This window comes from Pimephales promelas, chromosome 22, assembly GCF_988280905.1.
Source record: "Pimephales promelas chromosome 22, fPimPro1.hap1.1, whole genome shotgun sequence".
Classification (NCBI taxonomy): domain Eukaryota; kingdom Metazoa; phylum Chordata; class Actinopteri; order Cypriniformes; family Leuciscidae; genus Pimephales; species Pimephales promelas.
The window spans coordinates 26,838,944-26,864,452 of record NC_142790.1 but is presented as its reverse complement, the minus strand read 5'-3'; the positions used below and the strand labels follow the sequence as shown (position 1 = coordinate 26,864,452).

At 37.5% G+C, this 25,509-nt stretch overlaps 3 protein-coding genes across 9 annotated transcripts; 2 read left to right on the top strand and 1 right to left on the bottom strand.

Annotated features, from left to right (window-relative positions):
• Positions 1-348: 348 nt before the first annotated feature.
• On the top strand, positions 349-8,826 carry coasy (Coenzyme A synthase). Its single transcript, XM_039684525.2, has 10 exons — positions 349-522; positions 1,070-1,769; positions 2,288-2,502; positions 3,422-3,553; positions 4,712-4,901; positions 6,114-6,178; positions 6,272-6,356; positions 6,446-6,543; positions 7,868-8,014; positions 8,094-8,826. The coding sequence occupies exons 2-10, from the start codon at positions 1,091-1,093 to the stop codon at positions 8,163-8,165; spliced, it is 1,683 nt and encodes a 560-aa protein (XP_039540459.1). The 5' UTR covers positions 349-522; positions 1,070-1,090; the 3' UTR covers positions 8,166-8,826.
• LOC120488043 (myosin light chain kinase, smooth muscle) lies at positions 8,702-24,203 on the bottom strand. 2 transcript variants are annotated; one of them, XM_039684515.2, is made up of 14 exons: positions 23,916-24,203; positions 21,194-21,226; positions 20,582-20,709; positions 20,128-20,284; positions 18,728-19,039; positions 18,529-18,625; positions 18,239-18,442; positions 17,660-17,877; positions 11,841-11,964; positions 11,606-11,758; positions 11,345-11,474; positions 11,120-11,204; positions 10,851-10,991; positions 8,702-9,303 (listed from the first exon to the last, which is right to left on the bottom strand). In XM_039684515.2, the coding sequence occupies exons 1-14, from the start codon at positions 24,043-24,045 to the stop codon at positions 9,098-9,100; spliced, it is 2,118 nt and encodes a 705-aa protein (XP_039540449.2). In that variant the 5' UTR covers positions 24,046-24,203; the 3' UTR covers positions 8,702-9,097. The 2 variants fall into 2 exon arrangements, with proteins under 2 accessions (XP_039540449.2, XP_039540450.2); XM_039684516.2 differs by lacking the exons at positions 20,582-20,709; positions 21,194-21,226; positions 23,916-24,203 and adding an exon at positions 20,414-20,516.
• Positions 12,305-17,186, top strand: LOC120488061 (uncharacterized). Of its 6 annotated transcripts, XM_039684545.2 has the most exons (6): positions 12,307-12,544; positions 12,841-12,942; positions 15,471-15,564; positions 15,709-15,861; positions 16,129-16,281; positions 16,797-17,186. In XM_039684545.2, the coding sequence occupies exons 1-6, from the start codon at positions 12,342-12,344 to the stop codon at positions 17,079-17,081; spliced, it is 990 nt and encodes a 329-aa protein (XP_039540479.1). In that variant the 5' UTR covers positions 12,307-12,341; the 3' UTR covers positions 17,082-17,186. The 6 variants fall into 6 exon arrangements, with proteins under 6 accessions (XP_039540480.1, XP_039540479.1, XP_088981840.1 ...); XM_039684546.2 differs by lacking the exon at positions 12,841-12,942 and having other exon boundaries at positions 12,305-12,549; positions 15,654-15,861; XM_089125714.1 differs by lacking the exon at positions 12,841-12,942 and having other exon boundaries at positions 12,308-12,544.
• Positions 24,204-25,509: the final 1,306 nt, after the last annotated feature.

The following is a 25,509-nucleotide window of genomic DNA, read 5'->3' as shown; positions in this document are numbered from 1 at the left end:
AAATGGATGTTTTAATTGAAAGCAACTTGTTTTTTTTTCTAAGGCGCGTTTATTAAAGCTACTTAAATGTCCTATTTTTTTAACCAAGGCCTAATTCTGTCATAATCTCTGTTTAAGCCTTGTATGTGAAAGGCCATTAGTTCATAGAGGATTATCCTCACTAGAACTTGATCTGAAAAGTGAAATTATTTAAAAAAATAACATTTTATGATGATAAAAATAATAATTTGTCTAAATAATCTGAAATGACAAGAAGAGAAATGTTCATATATGGTGACGTACGCCTTTATAAACGACAGTTCCCATGATTCATTAGGGCAGGAACTCTCTCTGACAGCCAATCAGCAGTCAGTATTCCAGCACATGGCCGTCTAGGTCAACTGGACATGAGTTCGGTCTCCTGAGCAAAACATTAGTCTTTTATATGGTCAGTATGACGAAGGCTGATATTAGACAGTTGTCATCTGCAATATTATTCCGCATTTAGCATTTCTCAACACCCTAATCGGCAGAATATACAAGGTAGGTTTTGCTGAAGTAGTCTGGTGTTATTGTATTGTGTGTTGTGTTTTTTTTTCCGGATCAGCTGTGTTGATTTTGCACTAACCTGGCTGGAATCATTAATCGATATAGGAAATATAAGAGCTCAGCAATTTTTCAATGTCTGTTGCTACTTTAAATAAGTAACCGATTCAGTAAATTAGTTATTAAAGGTATTTAGGCTACGTATGTGTATGAAATTTCCCCTATTCTGTTCTTATCTTGTTTACATTTTTATTAGTCATTTTTGATTGAAATGTATCAAACGTTCCAAGACTAACAGCAATATTTCTATTCTATCCCGATTATTAAATTAATTTATTGAATTAATTTAACAAAAATTGCAAGATTAAAGAGCTAGGTTCCTTTTTTTTGTAGGCAAAAACATAACTACATAATAATTTATTTGTGGTATTTATTAGTTGCACAGTGACTATGTAAGATATGCATTTTCATATGTATTTATGAGCATATTGCATAAAGCAGTTTTTCCATGATCACTGTGTTATATCTATATTATATCTTTCAGCGTCTCCATCGGCTGTCAATCATGTCCATGTTCAGCACCGGTATCCTGGTCCTTACGTCTCCGTTACACGTTCTTCCTCTCCGCATAGCGCCTGTACTCACGTCTGCCGCCCAGGTGGTTGAGCGCACGCTTTACGTCCATCTCCACCCCGGCCTGAACCTGGGCACCGGTGTGCAGGTGCGGCCCGTCTACATCCCACCCGTGGCTGACCTTTGCACTCTCATCTCCCGCCTTTACAGCAACGCAGCCGACATTTGCGCTCACCTTGATGTCAGGGTCCTGCTCACAAATGTCCGTGGCCAACCGGCACCGTTGAGCGGAAACAACGGCCCGTTCCCCACCCCACAGACGCTGTCCCACTCGCCGGAAGTCGTGCTGACAGATTTCCCCATCCAGGATTCAGGCCAGTCCTCGCTGGTCACCCAGTGCTTGCAGAAATACACAGGTCACTGCTACGTCTGCACCCCGAGCCTCTCATCCGTGCTTCTGTACCCACGACTAAAAGAGGTTAGCGGAGAGGAAGATGATGATAGAGGAGGAAGAGGTGCACAATTAAAACCTTTAGATACATTCAGTGATGTGGTTGTCGGCGGCACCTTTGACCGTCTACATGGCGCCCACAAGACCCTGCTGAATATTTCCTGTCTGCTGGCCAACAGACGTTTTGTCATTGGTGTGTGCGACCAGGAACTCCTAAAAAGTAAGTGGAGCCCCTCTGGAAAGCTTTACAAGTTTGTTGGATGACAAATTACTTTAGTGTAGCTGAATTTAACTCATTTCATAATTGATGAGCTAAACTGAATCAACACTGACTTTGAATTCTCATATTTGATGGTTTGCATCACTGATTCTGTAATTTCCCTGTTTATGACTGTGAAGCTGCTTAGAAACTGACTCTGTATTATATGCTTCTGAGCCAAGCCCAAAATGGCTAAACACTAAGCGTTTAGTTATAATTTCAGGAAATTAGCCATATTTAAGCAAATACACTACTTAAAAAGCCATTGCCCTCTCTGATTGATTTTTTTTTTTGGCAGAATATGACTAAAGGCCATTCTGTGCTGAGCTTTTTTGTGTGTGTATAAATAAATAACGCCTCGTTCTGCCACCATTTTTATCAACTGATAAACCACTTGGAACTGTGGCGAAACAGTTTGAACCACAGAAAAACTGTCTAATCTTGTATATTTATTCTTATTTTCTGACTCTAATGCGTAGATAAGGTCTTAAAGGAGTTGATAGAGCCATACGATCAGCGCGTCCAGAAGCTCCGGGATTTTTTGAACGACGTGAAACCATCACTCAAGTATGAAATCGTTCCTCTCTCGGACCCCTTCGGCCCCTCCATAACCGACCCTGAGCTGCAGTGCATTGTGGTCAGCGAGGAGACGAGGAAAGGAGGTGAAGCTGTCAACAGGAAACGTGTGGAAAATGTGAGACCGTTGGTTCCTATTAAAAAAAAAATTTTTTGTGAATATAACAGAAAACCACAATCGTGACATACAGTAGCTCAAATGTATTTGTTAGTTAAATAATAAAACCAATATAAACTATGGTTCAAAAGTTTGGGGTTAGTTGTATTTTCCTTATGAAGGAAAATAATGACAGTAAGCCCATTTATAATATTATACATTATTTCTATTTCCAGTAAATGCTATACGTTTGCACTTTATTTATCAAAGATATCTCAAAAAAACGTATTGAGCTGCAAATCGTCATTTCTGAAGGATCATGTGACACTGAAGACTGGAGTAACGATGCTGAAAATTCAGCTTTGATCACAGGAATAAATTACATTTTAAAATATATTCAAATGCAAAAGTTATTTCAAATTGTAACAATATTTCACTGTTTTTATTGTATTTTTGTTCAAATAAATGCAGCCTTGGTGAACAAAAGAGACTTTCAAAAACGTTTAACAGACGCCAAACTTTTGTACAATAGTGTTTTATACAATATTAATAATAATTAAACTTAAGTTCATACATTAAAATGCTTATAAATTAACATATTTTGCTCTGGAAGTTTAATGTACATTTGTTGTCACCACTCAAAAAAGATGCTGGGTGGTTCCAACCCAAATTTGGGTCAGATATGGACAAACCCAAATGTTGGGTTAAAAATGCAATTAAAAAATGTACATTTTTTAACCCAACATTTGGGTTTGTCCATATTTTCCCCAAATTTGGGTTAAAACAACCCAGCATTGTTTAGAGTGCAGTTAGACGTTTGTGATCTTTGACCTTACCATGTTGACCACGGTGCATTTGGACTTTGCTGTTGTCGGCTTTTGGCCAGTTTTTGGTCGTTTGTTTATTCACGGTGTGCGATTAAGTGTTGGTGTCTGTGCAGGGATTGGCTGAACTGCTTCTGTACGAGATCCAGCTGTTGAAGGACGCCCATCACGCTGACATCGAGGAGGAGAAGATCAGTTCTTCCAGCCTGAGAACACGATTGCTGGGAACGCTGCTCAAACCTCCACCTGTATGAACATTCATTCATTCATATTCACCAGTACTTAAAAAAATTGCACAATCACATAATGTTCTGTCCATCATTCATTACTCAATAACTGTCCTATTTATGATCCTTTGAATCTGGTATATTTGAACTAAAGCATGTGTTATTGGAAAAGGTCTGTGTGCAGGAGGAGTTAGTGAATGGTGTTCCTCATCCTCATCGGGATGAATGTCAGGTGGTTTCGTGTCCCTGAGATGTTTTTTCAGTGCAGGATTATGGACGTAAAGCTTGTTCAGCAGAAAGAGTGACAGACCTCTGTATCACGGGTCTCCAGACATTAATTTAAAGAGTCATGGCAGTGTGACTGCTGGTGTAATTTAATGACGGATATTCAGTCATGTGGATCTTGTTGATCATGTGATGACTGGTTTGGCTTCGCTGCTACTGCTTTTTCTTTTGAGATTATATATTTACTCATATACACTAAAGTTCAAAACTGATGAAACTAAAATGATCAAAAATACAGAAAAAACAGTAATATTATTACAATTTAGAATATTATTTGTATTTTAAAATGTAATTTATTCCTGTGATCAAAGCTGAATTTTCAGCATCATTACTCCAGTCTTCTGTGATCCTTCAGAAATCACTCTAATATGACGATTTGCTCATTATTATTATTACTATTATTATTATCAATGTTGAAAACAGTTGTGCTGCTTCATATTTTTGTGGAATACCGTTTTGTCGGGTTATTTTGTTTAATAGAAAGCTCAAAAGAGCAGAATAGAAGTGTTTTTCTATTATTATAAATGTTTTTACTTTCACTTTTCATCTATTTAATGCAGTTTTGAATAAAAGTATACATTTCTTTAAAAAACTCAAAGTTTTCAACGATAGTGTACATTCATATATATGTTTATGAGCAATTATTCATGTAACCTTTTTAAAGGTCAAATTTAATAATTGACTAAATGGGCTCCTTTAGATAACTAAAATTGTAGACGTATTCATATTTATTTAATTTTTTGTCATGTGACAAATTTTAACATTTAACTTAGCATTAACATTTTTATTTCTTGATCTAGTTTTGAAAAAAATTAAATTATTTGTTTATTAATTAGATTTTATCCACATAGTTCTTGTAGATCTTGGTTTGATTTCCTGTTCTTGTGTTTGCAGCCGCAGCCGGATCTGTCTCTGGATCCCTATGTGATTGGTCTGACGGGTGGCAGCGGGTCGGGCAAGAGCTCAATAGCACTCAGACTGGAGGGTCTCGGTGCCGTGCGGATCGACTGCGATCAGCTCGGTCATGAGGTGTACCTGCCGGGAACATCCGCCTACCAGAACGTCATCCAGGAGTTCGGTCCAGGTAGGGAGAGGACACGTCGAAAAAACCTAAAAGAAATGAGTTCACGTCACTCATACAGTACATTACTAAATGTTCATTGTACAGAAAATAGGTAACGTGAGCTCAACTGAATAAGCTGAATGAGTTGCAGTAGATTTCAAGTTCCCAGCATGCTTTGCGTCAGACTGTATAAGGAGAATAACACTGTAAAAAAAAGATATATAAGTAGTAAGTAATCGCAACATATGTTTTCCCATTACTTTAACTCATTGAAATGATGAAGTTATACAAGATTTACCTGGCAGTTAAAGGGATAGTTCACTTTGAAATGAAGATGTTGGTGTCTTTGTTTCCGCAGTAGTTTCAATTTTGATATTTTTAGGTCAAACCGTTCTGTTAGTCAGTCATATAATGGAGGTCTATGGTCACCACCTCAAAGAGCATGCACAGAGAAGTCCAAATTAAGCATGATTTAATGACTCATGAATGTAAGTACACATTGATGGCCTAAGACACGAAACGAGCGGTTTGTGTGAGAAAACGAACAGTATTTATATCATTTGGCTGTGGTTACAAGAGGTAAAAACGATATAAATACTGTTCGTTTTCTCACACAAACCGCTCGTTTTGTGTCTTAGGCCATCAATGTGTACTTACATTTACGAGTCATTAAATCATGTTTAATTTGGACTTCTCTGTGCATGCTCTTTGAGGTGGTGACCATAGACCTCCATTATATGACTGACTAACAGAACGGTTTGACCTAAAAATATCAAAATTGAAACTATTGCGGAAACAAAGACACCTACATCTTGGATGCCCTTGAGGTAAGCTAAAACATACCAAAAATGTATTTCAAAGTGAACTATCCCTTTAAAAAAATTAGTTGAAATTACTTATACAGCCAATTTGAATATACTTCAAATTTAAGGCAGCAACTGAACTTTAATTGGGGCCATTTTGCACTGTGAAATGTTTGAAAACAAACGAATGTTTGAGTTAATAGTATGCTTATGCAATCAAATTGTATGAGTTTGATCAGTGTTTCTATTAAAGTGAATTTAACATCAAAGTGTAAAGTTCTACTCGTTTAACTTGAAAGAATTTGATATCAAAAATGACTAATGCCAACATATTGGGGTTTACAGTGTAATAAATCTCAGTTTGTACTGTCCTTCACAGAAAACGTGAAAAATGTCAGTTAATCGATGTTTTGTTTCTCTTTGCCATCAGATATTGTTAATGAGGATAAGACAATTAACAGACGAGTACTGGGCGGGAAAGTATTTGGTAACCAGGTGATTTAACTGCTGATTAATGTAGTTGGATTCAGAACACGTAGTTTTCGTCCTGTTCATATTGTGTTGCATGTTTCTGTATGTGTTTTCCAGGAGCGTCTGAAAGCTCTGACAGATATCGTGTGGCCCGAGATTGCTCTGCTGGTGAAGAAAAGAATAAAACAAGCAAAAGAACAGGGTGAGGCGTTTTATCCCTGATCCACTTCATTCAGAATCCTTCTGTTTTTTTCTGGGTGAGTTTGATTAGTTCTGTCTTCCTGGTTTCAGGTAAGCGTGTTTGCGTGGTCGATGCGGCTGTGTTGCTCGAGGCGGGATGGACATATTTGGTGCATGAGGTTTGGGTGGCCACCATCCCAGAGGAAGAGGTACCAAACTTTGAATATAGTTTTTATTACCAAAAGCTGAATATAGCCACACAAGTTTTTGGTTTTAAATTCTCTGTAAGGTTGAAAAGTCTGAGACCACTTTCTGGGATTCAAAATCAGTTTTAAACCTGGAAATAAACACAATGTTTTGAAAAATGTAACACAAAGAAGCATGCATACAACCTGAAATATGAAAACATTTTAGATTGTGCACCGTTTGGTAAGATTTTTAGGTGACACTTTACAATAAGGTTCATTAGTTAACATTAGTAAATGCATTAACTAACATGAACTAACCATGAGCAATGCATTAGTTAGTGTTTATTAATCTTTGTTAATGTTAGTTAATATAAATACAGCTGTTCATTGTGTGTTCATGTTAGTTCACAGTGCATTAACTAATACAACCTTTGATTTTAATAATGTATTAGTAAATGTTTGAATTAATATTAACTAAGATTAATAAATGCTGAAGTATTGTTCATTCTTAGTACATGTTAACTAATGAACCTTATTGTAAAGTGTTACCGAATTTTCTTAATATTATATTATATTTAATATTATATAAAACGCTATTGCACAAGAGTTTGGGGTCTGTAAGATTTGTTCTCTTCTGCTCACCAAGGTTGCATTCATTTAATCAAAAATAAAATGAAATAAGTACTAAAAAATATTTTTATAATTCAAAATAAAGCTGAATTTTCATTCATTCTAATATGCTGATTTGATGCTCAAAAAACATTTATTATATTATGTGATGAAAAGGTTGTGCTGCTTAATATTGTTCTTGATGTAAATGGTGATACATTTAAGGATTCTTTAATGAACATAAAATATGAAATAATGGCATTCTTTTGAAATGTTTTTATTAATAAAAATTTGAATTTAATTAATTTAATGCATACTTGCTGATTAAAGGTATTTATTTAAAAAAAATGTAACAGTACTGTAAGTGCTAGTGGCACTGTGACCCTTTGTGCAGATTATTTTGCTGATAATATAATTTATAAAGAAAAAAAAAAGTTACTTTTGCTAAATATCAAGCTTGTATATTTAAGTTCAGTAATTTCACTTAAATGACAATTAATAGGTAATCTTCATTGCCATTTAAGTGAAATTATTGAACTTGAATATACAAGCTTGATAAAAATGATCATTTTAGAAGAAAATTTCAAATGGCACTTAGAGGCTTTTGCATCTGAACTCTACTCTTCATATATATATATAGTCCAAACCAAATACATTGTCATATCCATTGACATGCTAAAACTAATCATAGAGTTGTCATGATTGTAATGTTCTAGATGTGTTAACTCTCTCTCAGGCAGTGAAGCGTATAGTCCAGCGTGACGGTGTGAAGGAGGAAGACGCCTTGAGGAGACTGAAGAGTCAGTGGCCGAATGCAAAGCTAATAGAACATGCTAACGTAGTGCTGTGCACACTGTGGGAGCCTGACGTTACTCAGAGACAGGTATACGCCAAACACAATGGATGTGCTTTATTAACCTCAAAATATGCAGCGGATCAATAACGAATGCGTGTCTCCTTAGGTATTGAAAGCCTGGAATCTGTTACAGAATCGGCTTCAAAAGAGGCGAGAGACAACCAGATCTTCACTCTGAGCGCTTGACAGACTTCTGTTAAAGCTTAACCAGATCAACACTTTCAGAATTTTGTGAAAAATTTCTTAATTGACTCATTTCAGAAGCATAAACCTGTTTTTTTTTATAGCATTTATCTTTTGTTGAATCAAAAGCATTCTTCATAAGCAAACGAGCCAGTATCACTTCGAGCTCTTTTAATGCAGTTAAATAGTTTTCACAGATTCATGAGCTCTTTTACAGTCTACCAATTATTCTTGTGCCTATTCTTAGAAATATTGTCAGTTTATATTTAGTGGTCACATTCTCATTATACTTTTGAAGTTATGTTCACTGAAAAAGGGCTTTGACATGATTGTGGTGTAGATTATACATGAAGATGGTTATTAATCTATATTGTGCCTCCTGAATACCAAAGTAAAAAAAAAAAAAAATCAGATTAACCCATAATAGATAACTCAGTGATTCAAAGCAAAATAATTAGTGATTTTTTTATGACAGCGAAAAAAGTCGATATGAATAATTTTAAATTAGCCATTAAAAATAAAACTGGTACCTTAATTTCATAAAACTTTAATGCATTCACTCTTCATATATACACATGCATGTACAACAAATGTAACTTTTTAAAATGTCTTTCTCTGTATTAAATACCATGTCCAACTTCTGTAGATAGACCATGCTCAAACTAGTAAGTGTCCAACTATAATATGAATAGGGGTGTGTGGTGAAACTGTGACTGAAACAGATATTAAGGGATAATATGAATAAGGGTGTGTGGTGAAACTGTGACTGAAAACCAACAATAGAACGAATCAGAAATTGTGAATTACAACAGCATCTAGTGACCTCAGATATAAGATAAAATGGTTTTAAAGTGCTTTTGTTCCAACAAATTTTGCACATGGTTCCTAAAATTCTCTCAGTTGTGTCCCACTTAAGAAATCCACGTTCTAGTGTCTGACAGTGAGTCTGGCTGAACACAGCGCCTGTCCTAGGCTGTTGGATGCACAGCATTTGTAGATCCCAGAATCCCCTGGTTGTATGTGAACAAGGGTGAGCGTGCAAATGCCGTTGTTTTCATAACTCATCTGAACTCGTGCGGACTTCTCCAGCGGTGCCTCATCAAACAGCCAGGTCACTTCAGGATCAGGATATCCTGCGAAAACAAAAACATAAAGGGGAATTATGATCCAATAAAAACCTTAAAGGAGTAGTTCACTTTAAAAAAAAAAAACTTTTGCTGATGATTTACTCACCCCCATGTCGTCCAAGATGTCCATGTCTTTCTTTCTTCAGTCGAAAAGAAATTAAGGTTTTTGATGAAAACCTTCCAAGATTTTATAATGGACTTCAATGTGAACCAAACGGTTCAAGGTCAAAAAAGACAGTTTCAGTGCAAACTGTTTAAAGGGCTTTAAACGATTCCAGACGATCAATAAGGGTCTTATCAAGTGAAAAGATTGCTCATTTAATAAATAAAAATAAAGTTGAAGTTTTATAAGCTCAAATGGTCGCCTTGGTCTGTTCTGTGATGACTCTCCTGTTCGAACTCATTTATCAAAATGAACGAATCTTTTTTCGTGTCATTTGGTTCATTCAACAAACAAAATTAATGAATTGACTCATTCATTTTGATGAACGAGTTCGAACCGGAGAGTCACGAATGCACTTCACAGAACAGAGCTGGTGAGCATTTGATTTTTTTTTTTAAATGAGCGATCGTTTCACTTGATAAGACCCTTATTAATCGTCTGGAATCGTTTAAAGCCCTTTGAAGCTGCACTGATGCTGTATTTTGGACCTTGAACCGTTTGGTTCCCAATGAAGTGCATTACATGGAGAAAATCCTGGAATGTTTTCATCAAAAACCTTAATTTATTTTCGACTGAAGAAAGAATGACATTAATATCTTGGATAACATGGGGGTGAGTAAATTATCAGAAAAAGTTTTTTTAAAAGTGAACTACTACTTTAACGAACCCTGACACATGAAATAAGTCTGAAAATCTAGTGTTTTTAAATGGGGCGGTTTACTGCATCTTTAGACAATCTAAAAATATTTCAAAGCATTAGAGTATCATACATCAGGCTTTTATGGCTAATATAGGAATATGGAACTCACACTTGCCTCAATTTTAATATGCCCAAACTGAGCAATCTGTATTTCAATGTAATTTGGTGCAGTTTCTGATATTCATGCATCCAAAAACAGATGAAATTCTGATAGCTTGTAATCTGAGATCTTATAGTAGAGTATAGCTCGCTACTTACAGTATAATTGAGATAAAGCACGACAAATGATATTTATATGCACTTTAGCATTTACTAATACATAGTTTTATGATCAAAGCTCTGTAGTTTTAAGTGTTGGGGGCAAAACATGCAATTGAGAGATTAACAAATATATTTGATACATTTTAAACCGTTTTTCTAAAAATAAAAGCTGGCCTATCAAGTAAACTTATTTCTGTCCAGTCAGTGTTCATCTTGAAATCTTACTAACAATATAAGGGTTACAATTCTGCAAATCACATTTCACAAGACAAAAGTTGATCATTTCTAAGGCCTCTAAATGTGTGCATCATAAGATACAGTAGGCTTTATAGGGTTAACAGACGTACAGTATACTGCAGGAGGATATTGAAGATATGCTCAAGTTTGATCTATCAATTGTTTTACTCTTAAATGATTACTGCACCGTACCATGTATTGTACAGGCCAGGTTGACTGTGGCTCCACGGCTCTCGGTTAGGTCACGCAGGGTTCGGTGGAAACGTGGCTCAGTCCACAGACGTTTCTCCAGTGACGCTACCGCTTGCTCAGCCTCTTTTCCCAAAGATAGCTCTGTAATACAGGGACATCATAAGGACAAACGAGTCATCCTCAGGCAGTTGCAGGTCATTTTCATGTCACTAGCCAAACCGAAAATAATCACAAAAGAAAGCTTCCCGACACCACATTAGTTGTCGTACCATCTACTGCAATGGGAGAATGCGTGCCATCAGATTTGCTGCTTCGAGTCATCCTCTTTAGTGCAAGCAGGGCTTTACCGGTTTTCTGCAAGACAGAAACGTTACACACAGTTTACCTAAGAACTAAAAAGTAGTATTGATAACCACATGAAATGAAGTGATGAAAGCCATCAGGGAGTTTTATACCAAAACAACTGCAAGCGAATAACCTCCTGATTTTCATACCCTCCATTTCTGTCGGGCCAGGAATCTTCTCATCTTGTCTTTGTTAAGGGATTTAGTTGATCTTGAGTTTGAGTCGTCAAATAATGCTATCCAGGGATGAGCTAAAGCCTTCTCGCAGGACAGTCTCGCTCTAGGAGTGTAAATTGAAAATAAATAACAGATGACTTTCAGACCACTTATATTTTGAATGTTGACTGAAAATGAGCGATTAAATAAAGGTTCGATTGTTGTAAAACATGCATCATGTGACTGATCATTCACCTCTTATCCTTCATTAATAAGCCACTGATGAAATCCTTGGCCTCATCCGTGATGTCATCAAAACTCTCAGGGTCAAACTCCCATTGTGCTGCAGTGACCAGAGCCAAGGTTTCCGCATCACTGTTTCCCTGGAATGGAGACTCGCCGCTCAGTCTGGAAAAGCGTGGACATTGAAGTGTTACAGAAACCAAAACTGCACATATTAGTCAAAAATGGCTGCATTTGTAGTCCTTACAGAATATAGCAGATGACGCCGATGCTCCACAAGTCAGTGGCCAGATCTACAGGTTCATAATTGATGACCTCTGGGGCCACAAACTCTGGAGTCCCATGCAACACCATCAGAGGTTTCCCAGGCTCTGCAAGGACCCAAAAATAAAATATTTTTATGATAATACAAAGTAAATCCCACATGGCCTTTAAGTGTTAAAGAAGTCCCATCTGATTTAGTCCAGCCTATTTCAGTTTATAATACTCAAGTGTACAAATTAACATGCTACCAACATGTTAGAAAGATGGACATGTAGAAAGATGAGGAAGAGGAAATGTCAGGGGAATAATAATATTACGATAAACCAAGACCTCTAGGACTCTCTAGGCATTAAAGCAGCAACTTTTTCAACTTAATAAATTAATTTAGAAATCATTTGGATGTTTAAATAACCAATTCTGAAGAGAGTGGTGAATTCCCCCAGCGTTCACAGGCGGAAACCCCAGACTAAAGGAACACGCGACGATGGAGAATGCTTCACAAGCTCCAGTGAAAAGTAAAAGGAGACGGTACTCGGCGGAGGAGGTGAGGGAGAGGAAGAAAGCCGTTGACCGAGCGAGTGACAGCACACGAATAAATATTGGTCGTGCGTTTACGGAATGGCGAGAGCTAAGGGACATTGAATATTGCAAAACAGATGCCGATCTGGCGTTTCTGCTAATGCAAGTGTACTGTAAGTACGCCTTTGTTTTGGGTTTATTTATTCTTGTTAGTCATAATAAATGTGTTCAACCCACGACTGTCTGGCCTGGGGTAACTGGCTTGCGATCAAACGCGTTTGTTCTGTGTAACGTTATATTATCTATCGTTTGCATTGGGTTGCTAATCACTCAAAACTGTGTGTCTGCTAAATGAACTAATTACAAACATCGGATTTCGTAATGGATTAGCACTTGTCAATGTCTGTTCAGTTTGACACATTGTGTAAAGGTGACGCCTGTCCCCTCAATTTTTTTGTTTGTAGCTACAAGCGCTGGCAAGCGACAACGTCCACGCTACACAAGGGCCAGTCCAGACCACCACAACTAGTGGTGTCGAAGATCGGCGAGGAGTCAGATCGTGACATGTAATTTTTTATACTCATTTGTTCAACACACCGGATTCAAGCAAGTGAATTTACGACAGTGTTGTGAAATATTCGCACCGCAGCTGTAGGGGGAGCTCGTTGATAAAACATGGGACGAACGTGAAAATCCGCGAATGCCCCTTTAACATTGGAAACGCTTTGAATATGATTGTGATGTGCCTTGTATGTTTGATATACGATTCAATAAAATAAAAAAATAACAAAAAAACTATGGAAACTATGGAAATCACGTGACCAAACGCGTCTTGCTCATTGGCTGCCGCTGCAACTGAAGGGAGACGTCAAACTCTTGTCAAAACTGGTAACCCATTTCTATGATGACGCCACGGGAAAGTAACATACCATTTAATTATGTGACTAGGTTTTGTAAGCACTGTTTTACCAAGCTACAAAACGCAGTTACATAAATAGTCTTCAAGAGATGACGATCGTGTTGTAAAACAAACAGTTGACAATCTCCACCTCAGCAATCTCTCTCTCCCAAAGTCTTTGAACATTAAATGCCGTTCGGAACATTAAATTATGGACCACGGTTATGCATTAGCAGCAGGGACAATACAAACTCTGCCGAGGAAGCGAAAGAGGTCAGATGAAAAGAGAGAAAAAGATAGACTGAGGCAGAAAAACAGAGTAAACATCGGCGCGGCCTATTCCAGGTGGAAAGCGCTGAAGGTGGAAAAGGGCATGAAGAATGACGCAGAAGTTGCTCGTTATCTGCTGGACAGGTAATGAATTACATTATGTACACTTGTTTAAAGGAATCAGTGTCGCGTCATCATAAATCTGTACTTGTAGGATATAATGCTGCGACAACACCGATAGCTGTCAGTGTGAAGAAGTGTTCAACACTGCTACCAAATCCGTCATTTAAACACATTGAACTTCAAATGCATACGTAATTGCATATTTATGCATGCATATTTAGAAAAAGAAAAGAACGAAACACGAAAACAGAAAAACCGACAAATAACAAGTAAAACGCAAGTACGGCATACACAATGTGGAACGATTTTACAACAGAGAAAATTCATTACAGGTCATATTAAATGATTCAGAGTTCTGATTCTGAGCAGTTTTGACATTGTAACGTACATGCAAATGCCATGCTTGCTTTTCTACGTCAGTAGATTGCAGTATTGGTTTGTGTAGTGTACAAAGAAGAACATAGCAAACGCTCGCCAAACATATTAGACAGTAAAATAAATGCATGTAACCTGCATGCAACTACTAATTTCCTGGCATTAGGAAAAAAAAAAAATCATTAAAGGCAATGTCAGCATCTAAGGGTATTTTAATGGCAAAAAAAAAAATCAATTACAAAAATATAATTACCTGTATGTATTTTATAAATGATGCCTCTTCCACGTCCTTTTTTTTAAACTGTTTGTATTGTTATTTATTTAAATATCTGTACTGTGTTGTCTCTATGGACCTTTGTGTCTGGAATAAAGTTGATTGATTGATTTCATATAAACACAATTAAATCAATTGCAGTCAATTGCTTTAAATGAACATATGATACAAAAATAAAAACCAATGCATAATTTTTCAACACTTTTCCTTTTCATGCATAATCTTACTAAGTCCTTAAGTGAAATAACTTCATAAAAGAGCAGTCTACTTGTATTATACCCAGTTCCGTAATTTTTTTTTATACACGTTCTACTTCTATCATACCCAGTCCAGTAAAATATGTTTGCATTTTAATATAAATTAATTTACCAGCGTGTACTTTAAAATACTGTTTTTTTTTAAGAATGCTGGTAAACAAACAGTTTACAGTAGCCATTGACTTCAATAATAAGAAAATACAATGGAAGTCAATATTATTGTTAACAATCTGGTTACCAACATTCAAAATATATTTTTAGTTCAACATAAGAAATGTATACAGGTTCTGGAATATAAGGGTGAGTAAATAGTATAAACTTGTGGTAAAATAGCCATTTTCATTTTGGGATGAACTATCCCTTTAAGAGTGGTGGGTCAGTAAACCGCGCGTTTACGTCACTTCCATAAACACAGCGCGCAGCGCGCGGGACTGTGCTCGTGAGTGACTGCAGTAAAATACTTGTACTTTTGGAAATAGTCATCTAGATTGATTATGGATCGTTTAACCTCCGAAGAAACCCCCGTGGTCAAAGCAAAGGTGTCTCCACACAAAATGAGGAAGAGAGAAAGCGACAGAATCCGCAGCAAAACTAGAATCAATATCGGCAGGGCTTTTGAGCGATGGCGACAGTTGCGAGAGCTGAAGGGCTTCAAGACCGACCTAGAGCTGGCTCTCTATTTGCTGGACACTGTGGACAGGTGCTAAGGTTATGGGGCTTAACTGATAGTAAAAAAAAAATTAAAAACAAATTCGTTTGGTGTCGATTGGGGATGTTTAGTATTTGCGTTCATTAACTTATTTATAGCGTATAACGATTGCCAGCGTTATTGCAGTAACGTTACAGAATTACCAAACGACAATGTTCATATTCTCATATTCTCTTTTCGTTTATAAGGGTGTGTGGGGAACATCTTCCACAAGTCCAACCCAGTGCAGCTCCGAGAAAGAGAGGACGACCGCGGAAATCAACATTTGAACCGAAAACTGAGGTATGGAAGAAAATATAGTTTTACACAACAAGCACAGTCCGCCTAAACCAAGTATTTAAGGTAACAGTTGCAAATAACCATATAAACAGAAAGGAAACACCAGCATCTCTTGTCAGACAAGTATTTATTTTGGGATTCATTCAGCCCAGTCCAGACCCCTCCTCAACAGACCACTCTCAGTCCAGTTCAGACCGCCAGTCGGACTCCGAATCTCAGCCTAGTCCGGATCCCCAGCCCACAAACGTTGAGGTCCTTGGTAAATGCCATGACCTTCCTTCCCTTTGGCCAAATAAACCAGTAAGTCCTACTTCAAAACTACTTTGGTCTGCTTATGCCATTATTACAGTGCTTACAATCCAGCAGTATTTAATATCTTTGACCTTAAGCTTTTCCTCAAATGGTTAAATAGGGGCTACTAACAATCAAATCCTAAAATGGATGATCTGCACACTTGTGACTGCTCAATTGAAACGTATTAAATGTTGTTTACTGTACGCTACCGCTTACTGCACTATAATTTTGCCTTTCTTACTAGTACTAAGTCACTATTTATTTTCCGTTTAGGATAAACAAGCACAGCCTGAAAGACAAAATTATGGATCTGATCTAGATGTCGTGATTGGTTCCATTGAACCATCCTACGGCTTTGCTCGTCATAGTTCGTCTTCAAGCACAACTACAGAGGAAGACAATGCAATGAACTGGGAGGAAATAAAGGTTGGTAAAACTGTACTACAAATGGTCTTTCCAATGAAAAATGTAGACTTTTCAAGACTAGTTTCCCATAGTTCAGTGAAGTCGTCAATACTCACTAACACTTTAGACCAGGGGTGTCCAAACTCAGTCCTGGAAGACCACGGTCCTGCAATTTAACATAACTTGCCTCAACACACCTGTCTGGAAGCTTCTTGTGTGCCTATTAAGACCTTGATTAGCCAATTCAGGCGTTTAATAAGGGTTGGAAGCAAACTTTGCAGGACGGTAACCCTACAGGAGCAGGATTGGACATCACTGCTCTAAATATTCTCAACCAAAATCATTGCATCCTGGGATGCTTAACAGATCTTAATCCACTTATTTCAGTTTACTTAAATGTTTTGCAAAGAAATTAGAGCCTTCTTAAGCCTTCAGATTGGTTAAGATGTTAATACCACAAGAATAAATGTAGTCAAAGGTTTCCAAACTGCGCAAAATCTATCCAGTAAGCTCACCAATTGTTTTCGGTCTTCTAGGATGAACTGGCACAGACTACACAGCGACTGGAACAGCGTTTAAACGTCATGAGATCCTTAACTGATGGAGCATTAGAACCCATTTCAATGACAAAAGGAAATGATCAGAAGGAAGTAAAATGGGTGGTCAACAAATCCAGTTTGACGGGACTTTTTAGAACCTGCCATCAGTGTGGAGATCCAGTTCTGGAGTTCAAAACGTTAACATCGGGGAGCCTCATCCGCATTCAGTGGGAATGCTCAAAGGGACATCTCATGTGGCTTTTCCCCAACAACCCAACGTAACAGACACTGAAACCGGACGTGAAAAATGGACTGCAAAGAATAAATCTAGGTTTTATAAATTGTGAATAACAAATAAAGTTTACTTTGGAATGAACGTTGACTTTCTCAACCACAGTATCATTATTTCGGTCTTACAATAATTCAAAATATCACAGAAGTACTTGGTTAAGTTTATAGTTGGGGTCGTCTACAGTAGCGTTCAAAATACGGTCAATCAGCTTTTGAAAGTAAATAAAGATTGTATCAATTACATCAGTAAGTGGCGACAAGTGACTTAATGTCTTTACAAGTGAATTAATGAGAGATGTTCAAAAACGCAATTTCAACCAGTAATGAAACGAGAAGTTAATGAGTTCATGCAAACCTATATTTTTTGAAATGGACTATAGCAATTACATTTTGTTAGAAGTAGAACCTCTATTAAATTACTTTAGTTATCCATTTACAATCGTGGGAGAATTGGGATCTCCATTTTAAACCATTTATCCAGAATCATGCAACTCTAACAGCGTATTGCGAAAGGGTTGGGACTAAAATTTGAGTTTGAAGACGTAACGTCGCCCAGACGTAAAACTCACCCAGTTTTCGGGCCAATCCAAAGTCGATGATCTTGATGAGCGTCCCAGTGCCGTTCACACAGACGATGTTCTCTGGCTTCAGGTCCAGGTGAATGATGCGTTTGCGATGCATGTACTGGACTCCTTCCAGGATCTGACGCATGTAGTTCACACTGTTGGGTTCGGTGTGCTCGAAATTCTCATCCACAATCCGTTCAAACAGCTCACCGCCTGCAATACTTCAAGACATGGATTAGAAACATTTATATTAGTGGCATTTACTTCAACTTTCAAAAGGAAATATGCAAACATTTTTGGTGGGTAAAAAGAACAAATTTGGAGAATGCGACAAACTTAAATGTTTTTCCATTTTAAATACAGAAACTGAAAGCATGCTCTACCTACGAGTATCATTCTAGTGATTTAAATGCATTTAAGTATTAAATAAAATACCCACTATGTTAAGATGGTCTTGAAGGAATAGTTGTCACCAGTTACTCACTAAGTGCAACAGCTCCATAGATCATTTCAGAACTGTTTGTAATGCATGTAGAAGCAAACGGCATTTAAATGTGAAATTTTAGTCAATTTTCAACTCACTACTCCAGAACCATGACTATCTCGGACGATGTGTCGTAGGCTGCGAGACACTGCACCAGCTTCGAGTGGCGTAGTTCGTTCATCAGCTTGATTTCTTGCCGCGCTGCCATTTTGTCTCTGGAGACACGGGCCCGGTAGATTTTACCCGCACACACCCGACCCGTCTGCTTATGGGTCATCCTGAACACTTCTCCGAACTTCCCCCTGTGTGGAGGTACGTTAAGATATTCATGTTTGGGATGACCAACATAAATCCCAATTTTACATTTTATAAAGCGGCTGACACTCACATTCCCAGTTTTTCATGGACGTGATAATGATCCCTGGCTTTATGTGTGGTGTCAATCACAACATCCACATATGAGGTCAAGTCCTGTTGTTGCTCAACTGTAACACATTAATCTTGCTTCAGAACTTTAGACTTCTTAAAATAATTATTACTGGCTTGTATGTGTGAGAAGAGCATAATTTATAATGGCGTCCATTTACCTGCAGTGTTCATCTTAATGCAGTCCGACTCCTCGCTGGGGTCACTGACTCCCACTGCGTTGCAGGCACGTACTCTGAAGCGATACTGTCCCTGCGGGTCGAGACCAGAGCGGACCCGATATGAGGTGTTCTGACACTGGTCAGCGAGTACCGTCCAGTCCCCGGGCTCGTGTTGGTCCAGTCTCTGCCGCTCCACCACGTATGCAGTGACGGCAGATCCTCCGTCGAAGCTCGGCCCAGACCACGACAGAACCAGAGACCTGCAGGTCAGCTGGGACACGAACGGACACGAGGCTGGAGGGTCGGGACAATCTGAGGAGAACCAGTGTTTTTGTTAACTAAAGTTAAACAAATTGAAAAATTAGATCAATTAAAAGCTTAAGAGATTTAAAGGGATACTCCACCCAAAAATTAAAATTGTCATTTAGTCAAGCTCAAGTTGTTGCAAACCTGTGTGAGTTTTTCTGCTCAACACAAAGGAAGATATTTTGAAGAACCATTGACTTCCATAGGATATTTTTTCTATTAAGGAAGTCAATTGTGCCAAAAAAAATCTATTCCAATCCTTCTTCAAAATATCTTGCTTTTTGTGCATCAGGTTCAAAACTCATACAGGGTTGCAACAACTTGAGCTTGACTAAATGACAATTTTCATTTTTGGGTGGAGTATCCCTTTAATAAAAATGACAAAAGCAAAAAAGTTAAGTACGATCCACATCAAGGTTAACCGTCAAGCTCATTTTGTGTTCATCACAAGCATTTATTCACACTTAACCCTTGTGAATCAATTTAAAAAAAAAAAAAAAAGTCACACGGGTAAATAGAGGACTCAAATGTCCATAAGGATGTACAAGGGTTAATGATCATAGCTGATTCATCAATCAGTCAGCAAAAACGAGCTACAATATTAACTAAAAACTGAATAAAAAAAGTAAAAAACAAATCTAAATGGAAACAAGAATATATAATTAATAAAACCAATTACTAAGCCAAACTAAAAATATAAATAGAGGACTCAAATGTCCATAAGGATGTACAAGGGTTAATGATCATAGCTGATTCATCAATCGGTCAGCAAAAACGAGCTACAATATTAACTAAAAACGGAATAAAAAAAAAAAGTAAAAAACAAATCTAAATGGAAACAAGAATATACAATTAATAAAACCAATTACTAAGCCAAAATAAAAATGTAAAAAAAACTAATTAAAAATAAAAAGAAATTAAAATTACAAAACTTAAACATATACAAACTAATATTTTATAACTAAAATAACACCAATAAAATAAAGAGTTGCGAGTTGTTATCACCACAGATGTAAATGTGTGTAGAATGATTTTATACATCAGAGAATCCAACAGGTCTACATTTCTTTTATTCAGAGAATGAACAGTCTTACCAATGACACTGAGGCTTGCGGTCCAGTGAGCCGTACCACCTCGGTTACGAACAAAAAGAGAATAACGTCCTGCGTCTACTGGAAGAAGCTTAGAGAGAACCAGTGTGCTGCTGCTGCGGCTGCTCTCCACACTCGCTCGTGGGCCTTCTAACACAACCTACCAGAGCGACAGAAAACATGCAAACTGACTCGAGGACAGATCTTAATGATTTGATCTTGAGAACAATGACCACAATCACTGCATTAAATATCAAACCAACAAAGCATTTCTCTACACCAAATTCACCTCTCTTCTCAGTGACATCTAATTAACTGGTATGAAGTCAGATCTCCTAGCAGCAGTTTTCTTCAAGCCCTAATCAAAGACACCTGAACAAGCTGATCAAGCTCAATGGAGGAACAGGTGAGTCTGATTCGAGGAGCCCAGCACTAATGCTTCACAAACGGGTCTGACCTTTTCTCTGTCACGAATCCAGCAGAAAGCCACCGGCCCGGAGCTTCTGAAACGGCAGTGGAGTCGAGCGCTTTCTCCGACACGAGCCACGACCGGCAGCTGGGGGTCCAAAAACTCAACTACTGCACCTGGAAAACAGTCGGAGTCATTACAACAAACAGGCTGACTACTGTACCTGACACAAAGATGCTGCTGCACCATTAAAGCTACAGCATAAGATCAATTCTTGTTACAGTATTGAGCTCATTTTGAGGATCAGAATTAGTTTGTAGCCCCAGTGTTATTTTGGTAACACTTTACAATAAGGTTTAAACTTCTACAGCATTAATTATTCTGAAAGTTTACAATAATGCACTGAACTAACATCAACAAATGTTAAAACACTGTAAAAATATATACCTCATGATTTATGGGTTGTTAATTTATAATAATCTTACGTAGCCCCCCAAAAAATGCTTTTAACTTTAGTTCAATTATGTTAAATTAATGAATGTATCCAGTTTGTTCTGAAATATTCAGCACTCTAAATTTGTCATTCTAACACGCATCTGAAAGCTTTGTTAAATCTTAGTGAGTAAAACTGAAACATTTTATCAGAAATCACACACTCACCTGAACTGCTGGCCGTTTTATTCAGAGTAACATCTGCAATGAAACACACAAGTCATGAACTTGAATAAGACATGTAAGGTCCTTCTCAAAAAAATAGCATATTGTGATGAAGTTCATTATTTTCCATAATGTAATGATACAAATTAAACTTTCATATATTTTAGATTCATTGCACACCAACTGAAATATTTCAGGTGTTTTATTGTTTTAATACTGATGATTTTGGCATACAGCTCATGAAAACCCAAAATTCTTATCTCGGCTATGTTTACACGGAAACGATTCTGAAGAGAAAACGCAAAAGTGGTGTTGTGTTATTACTTTTTATTCTGCGTTGTTTAGACTAACGTTTTGGGTGGGAAATCCGCGTGCATATGGTGACGCAAAAGTGCGTGAAATTCAATTTAGTATGCACTCCAGGCGCTAGGTGGCAATGTGGAGCACTACCACACAACAACAACACTTTACACGGGAACGCGACGGTGGAGGGTTTTTAAGATTTCCACTCTTGAGGGTGGTTTCACCTTTTTTGCGTTTTAAGCCCCCAAAACGCCTTCGCCGTGTAAACCAAAGGCACATCCGATAAAATATTTTTACGTTTTCACCCGCGAGCGTTCTCGTGTAAACAGAGCCTCAAAAATTAGCATATCATGAAAAGGTTCTCAAAACGAGCAATTAACCTAATCATCTGAATCAACTAATTAACTCTAAACACCTCAAAAGATTCCTGAGGCTTTTAAAAATCTCCCAGCCTGTTTCATTACTCAAAACCACAATCATTGGGTAAGACTGCTGACCTGACTGCTGTCCAGGAGGCTATCATTGACACCCTCAAGCAAGAGGGTAAGACACAGAAAGAAATTTCTGAACAAATAGGCTGTTCACAGAGTGCTGTATCGAGGCACCTCAGTGGCAAGTCTGTGGGAAGGGAAAAGTGTGGCAGAAAACACTGCACAACGAGAAGAGATGACCGGACCCTGAGGAAGATTGTGGAGAAGGACCGATTCCAGACCTTGGGGGACCTGCAGAAGCAGTTGACCGAGTCTGGAGTAGAAACATCCAGAGCCACCGTGCACAGGCGTTTGCAGGAAATGGGCTACAGGTCCCGCATTCCCCAGGTCAAGCCACTTTTGAACCAGAAACAGCGGCAGAAGCGCCTGATCTGGGCTATAGAGAAGCAGCACTGGACTGTTGCTCAGTGGTCCAAAGTACTTTTTTCGGATGAAAGCAAATTTTGCATGTCATTCGGAAATCAAGGTGCCAGAGTCTGGAGGAAGACTGGGGAGAAGGAAATGCCCAAATGCCTGGTCTGGGGTGCCATGTCAGCTGCTGGTGTTGGTCCACTGTGTTTTATCGAGGGCAGGGTCAGTGCTGCTAGCTAACAGGAGACTTTGGAGCACTTCATGCTTCCATCTGCTGAAAAGCTTTATGGAGATGAAGATTATATTTTTCAGCACGACCTGGCACCTGCTCACGGTGCTGAAACCACTGGTAAATGGTTTACTGACCATGGTATTACTGTGCTCAATTGGCCAGCCAATTCTCCTGACCTGAACCCCATTGAGAATCTGTGGGATATTGTGAAGAGAAAGTTGAGAGACTCAAGACCCAACACTCTGGATGAGCTTAAGGCCGCTATCGAAGCATCCTGGGCCTCCATAACACCTCAGCAGTGCCACAGGCTGATTGCCTCCATGCCACGCCGCATTGAAGCAGTCATTTCTGCAATTGAGTATTGAGTGCATAACTGAACATAATTATTTGAAGGTTGACTTTTTTTTTTTGTATTAAAAACACTTCTTTTATTGGTCGGATGAAATATGCTTATTTTTTGAGATAGGAATTTTGGGTTTTCATGAGCTGTATGCCAAAATCATCAGTATTAAAAATATTTCAGTTGGTGTGCAATGAATCTTAAATATATGAAAGTTTAATTTTTTGAGAAGGACTTGTATATAAAAAACTATGTTCTATATAGTGTGAATGTTTCATACTACACATTCATACTATATAGAACATACCTTTTTAGTGGTCATTATGCATTTATTAAAAATAAGTTCCTACTCAAAGAGAGTATATGATTTCGGATGATGCCTTCAACAACACACGACAACAATGTACTATTTTTTTTTGTGTGTAATTATGCAAAAATAGATTTTTTTAATTTTTGCTATTGCAAGAGATGTGTGAGGTTTTGCATCATGTGCATGTTTTGTGGTTTACAATTTTGAGAAATGGAGCCTTAGTTTCAAAAATTGTGTGTAAGCAATTAAAGCTGTAATATCAATACTTTTATTCAGCAGTGACGCATTAAATTGATCAAAAGTGACGGTAAAGACGAAAGCTTTCTATTTCAAATAAATACTGTTCTTGAAAAACCCTGTACAAATGTATCACAAAAAATAAGAAATAAAAAGGAATTGTTTCTTGAGCAGCAAATCATCATATTAAAGTGATTTGGGAAGGAACATGTGACTCTGAAGACTGGAGTAATGATGCTGAAAATTCAGCTTTGATCACAGAAATAAATTACATTTTAAAACCCATTCAAATAGAAAACAGTTGTTTTGCAGATTTCAAAATATTACTGTTTTTTAATTAAATAAATGCAGCCTTGGTGAGCAGAAGAAGCTTCCCAAACTTCTTGAACATCATGACAATGAAATATGTCTTTAATGTCTCAGTTTAAATTAATGGTAAAAAAATCTCTGAGCTGATTTACCTGATTTCTCCTCTCTGTGCTTCAGTTTGACTCTATTCTCTGTCCTCCTCGGCCCATCCAGGGCAGGCTTTAGCTCAAACCTGCATGTTGAAATGTAGGTCTTCTTTTGACCCTTTTCAATAAAGGTCATTATTATACTGTGATCTCTGGAAAGTTCTCTCTGTAAACTGTTGGTCTCTTCCTCAGATGAGCATGTCTCCTTCCATTTGATTCCTCTCACTGCTTCATTTTGCCAGCACTCTTGTTCTACTTCAAGACACAGATGTTATCAGGTTGATCATGTAAATGGTTTGAGAGGGGAAATGTGAAAGCTAAAGTGATTTAGATGAAGAGGGCGGGGCTTCCACATGTGGCTTGTAACCGAAAGCTGCTCAATCACAATCAAAATCCACAACAATAAAGCAATATTAAAAACAATGTGCACAAGTGTGACGGTCTCACAGATGGTAAACTTTATAGTCATCAAAACTAAGCCAAAAAAACATTGAAATATGGCAACCATGATGTTTCCTCTTCTCGTGGGTGTGTGTGACAAAGACATTCATTGCAAATGTGGATGAGCCTGTTGGGCTGCTTTGGGGAAATTTTAGTTTCTTTAGCCTGATGAATTGAAGATTTGAAGATTTTCCAAGATTTGGGTCTATATATAATATATATAGGCCTATATTATTATAGATACATCTTGCATTCCAGATCAACATCACGAAAAGTAGCATATATATATATATATATGTGTGTGTGTGTGTTGTCAAAAATAATTTTGATATGTTGATATTTTGTTCATGTTGCTATTTTGATATGTTTTGATACTGAAATATCTGAAACTGTTTCCTCTTTTTCTGCAAAATCGATACACTCGTACAAAGCCTTATTAAGCCTTATCGTGGCTTATTGCTCTTAATGGTCAAATACATAAAAAGTTTAGTCACAACGCTTGTCTTGCCGAGTATTCAGGTAAATACAGTCAGTTTTGGAACAGAAATGTTGTGTAACGGTAGGCTATAAAGGATCTGTGCGTATGCTCTTAAAGTGACAGCAGCCTAATAAACCTGCTGCTGTCTGTCATGTTAAAGGGTTAGTTCACCCAAAAATGAAAATTATGTCATGAATGATTCACCCTCATGTCGTTCCAAGCCAAGGTATCTTATCGAAGTTGTAAATTCCAGTATCATGTCATTTCACCTTATAGTGAAATATTATGATTACTAGTCTGCACATTTTACTAGTTAAAAGTATACTGTTTTATTGGGCAGATCAATATAATGTCATTTGACTCTATAATGCTTCATCCTAAAGGAAAATAAAATGTCTTTAAATGTCTACAGCTGTTATAGTTTCCAGCAAGTGTGAAGTTTTAGGCCTGTTGTCAATATACGCAACGGGATAAAGCAATGCATTTATTATTGCTTTTTCATAACTCAGAACTCATTTGAAGTTAAGTATCAATATTGTTTAATGTTCCTTCTAAAACTCCTTTGGAGAAATAATAATTAAATATAAATTAAATTCTTCATTTCTTCAAGTCTTCATCTAATTTGTCTATTGGAGAATAAGTTGAGATGTTAAAGACAATTGGGTCATGGGATCTCTAGAA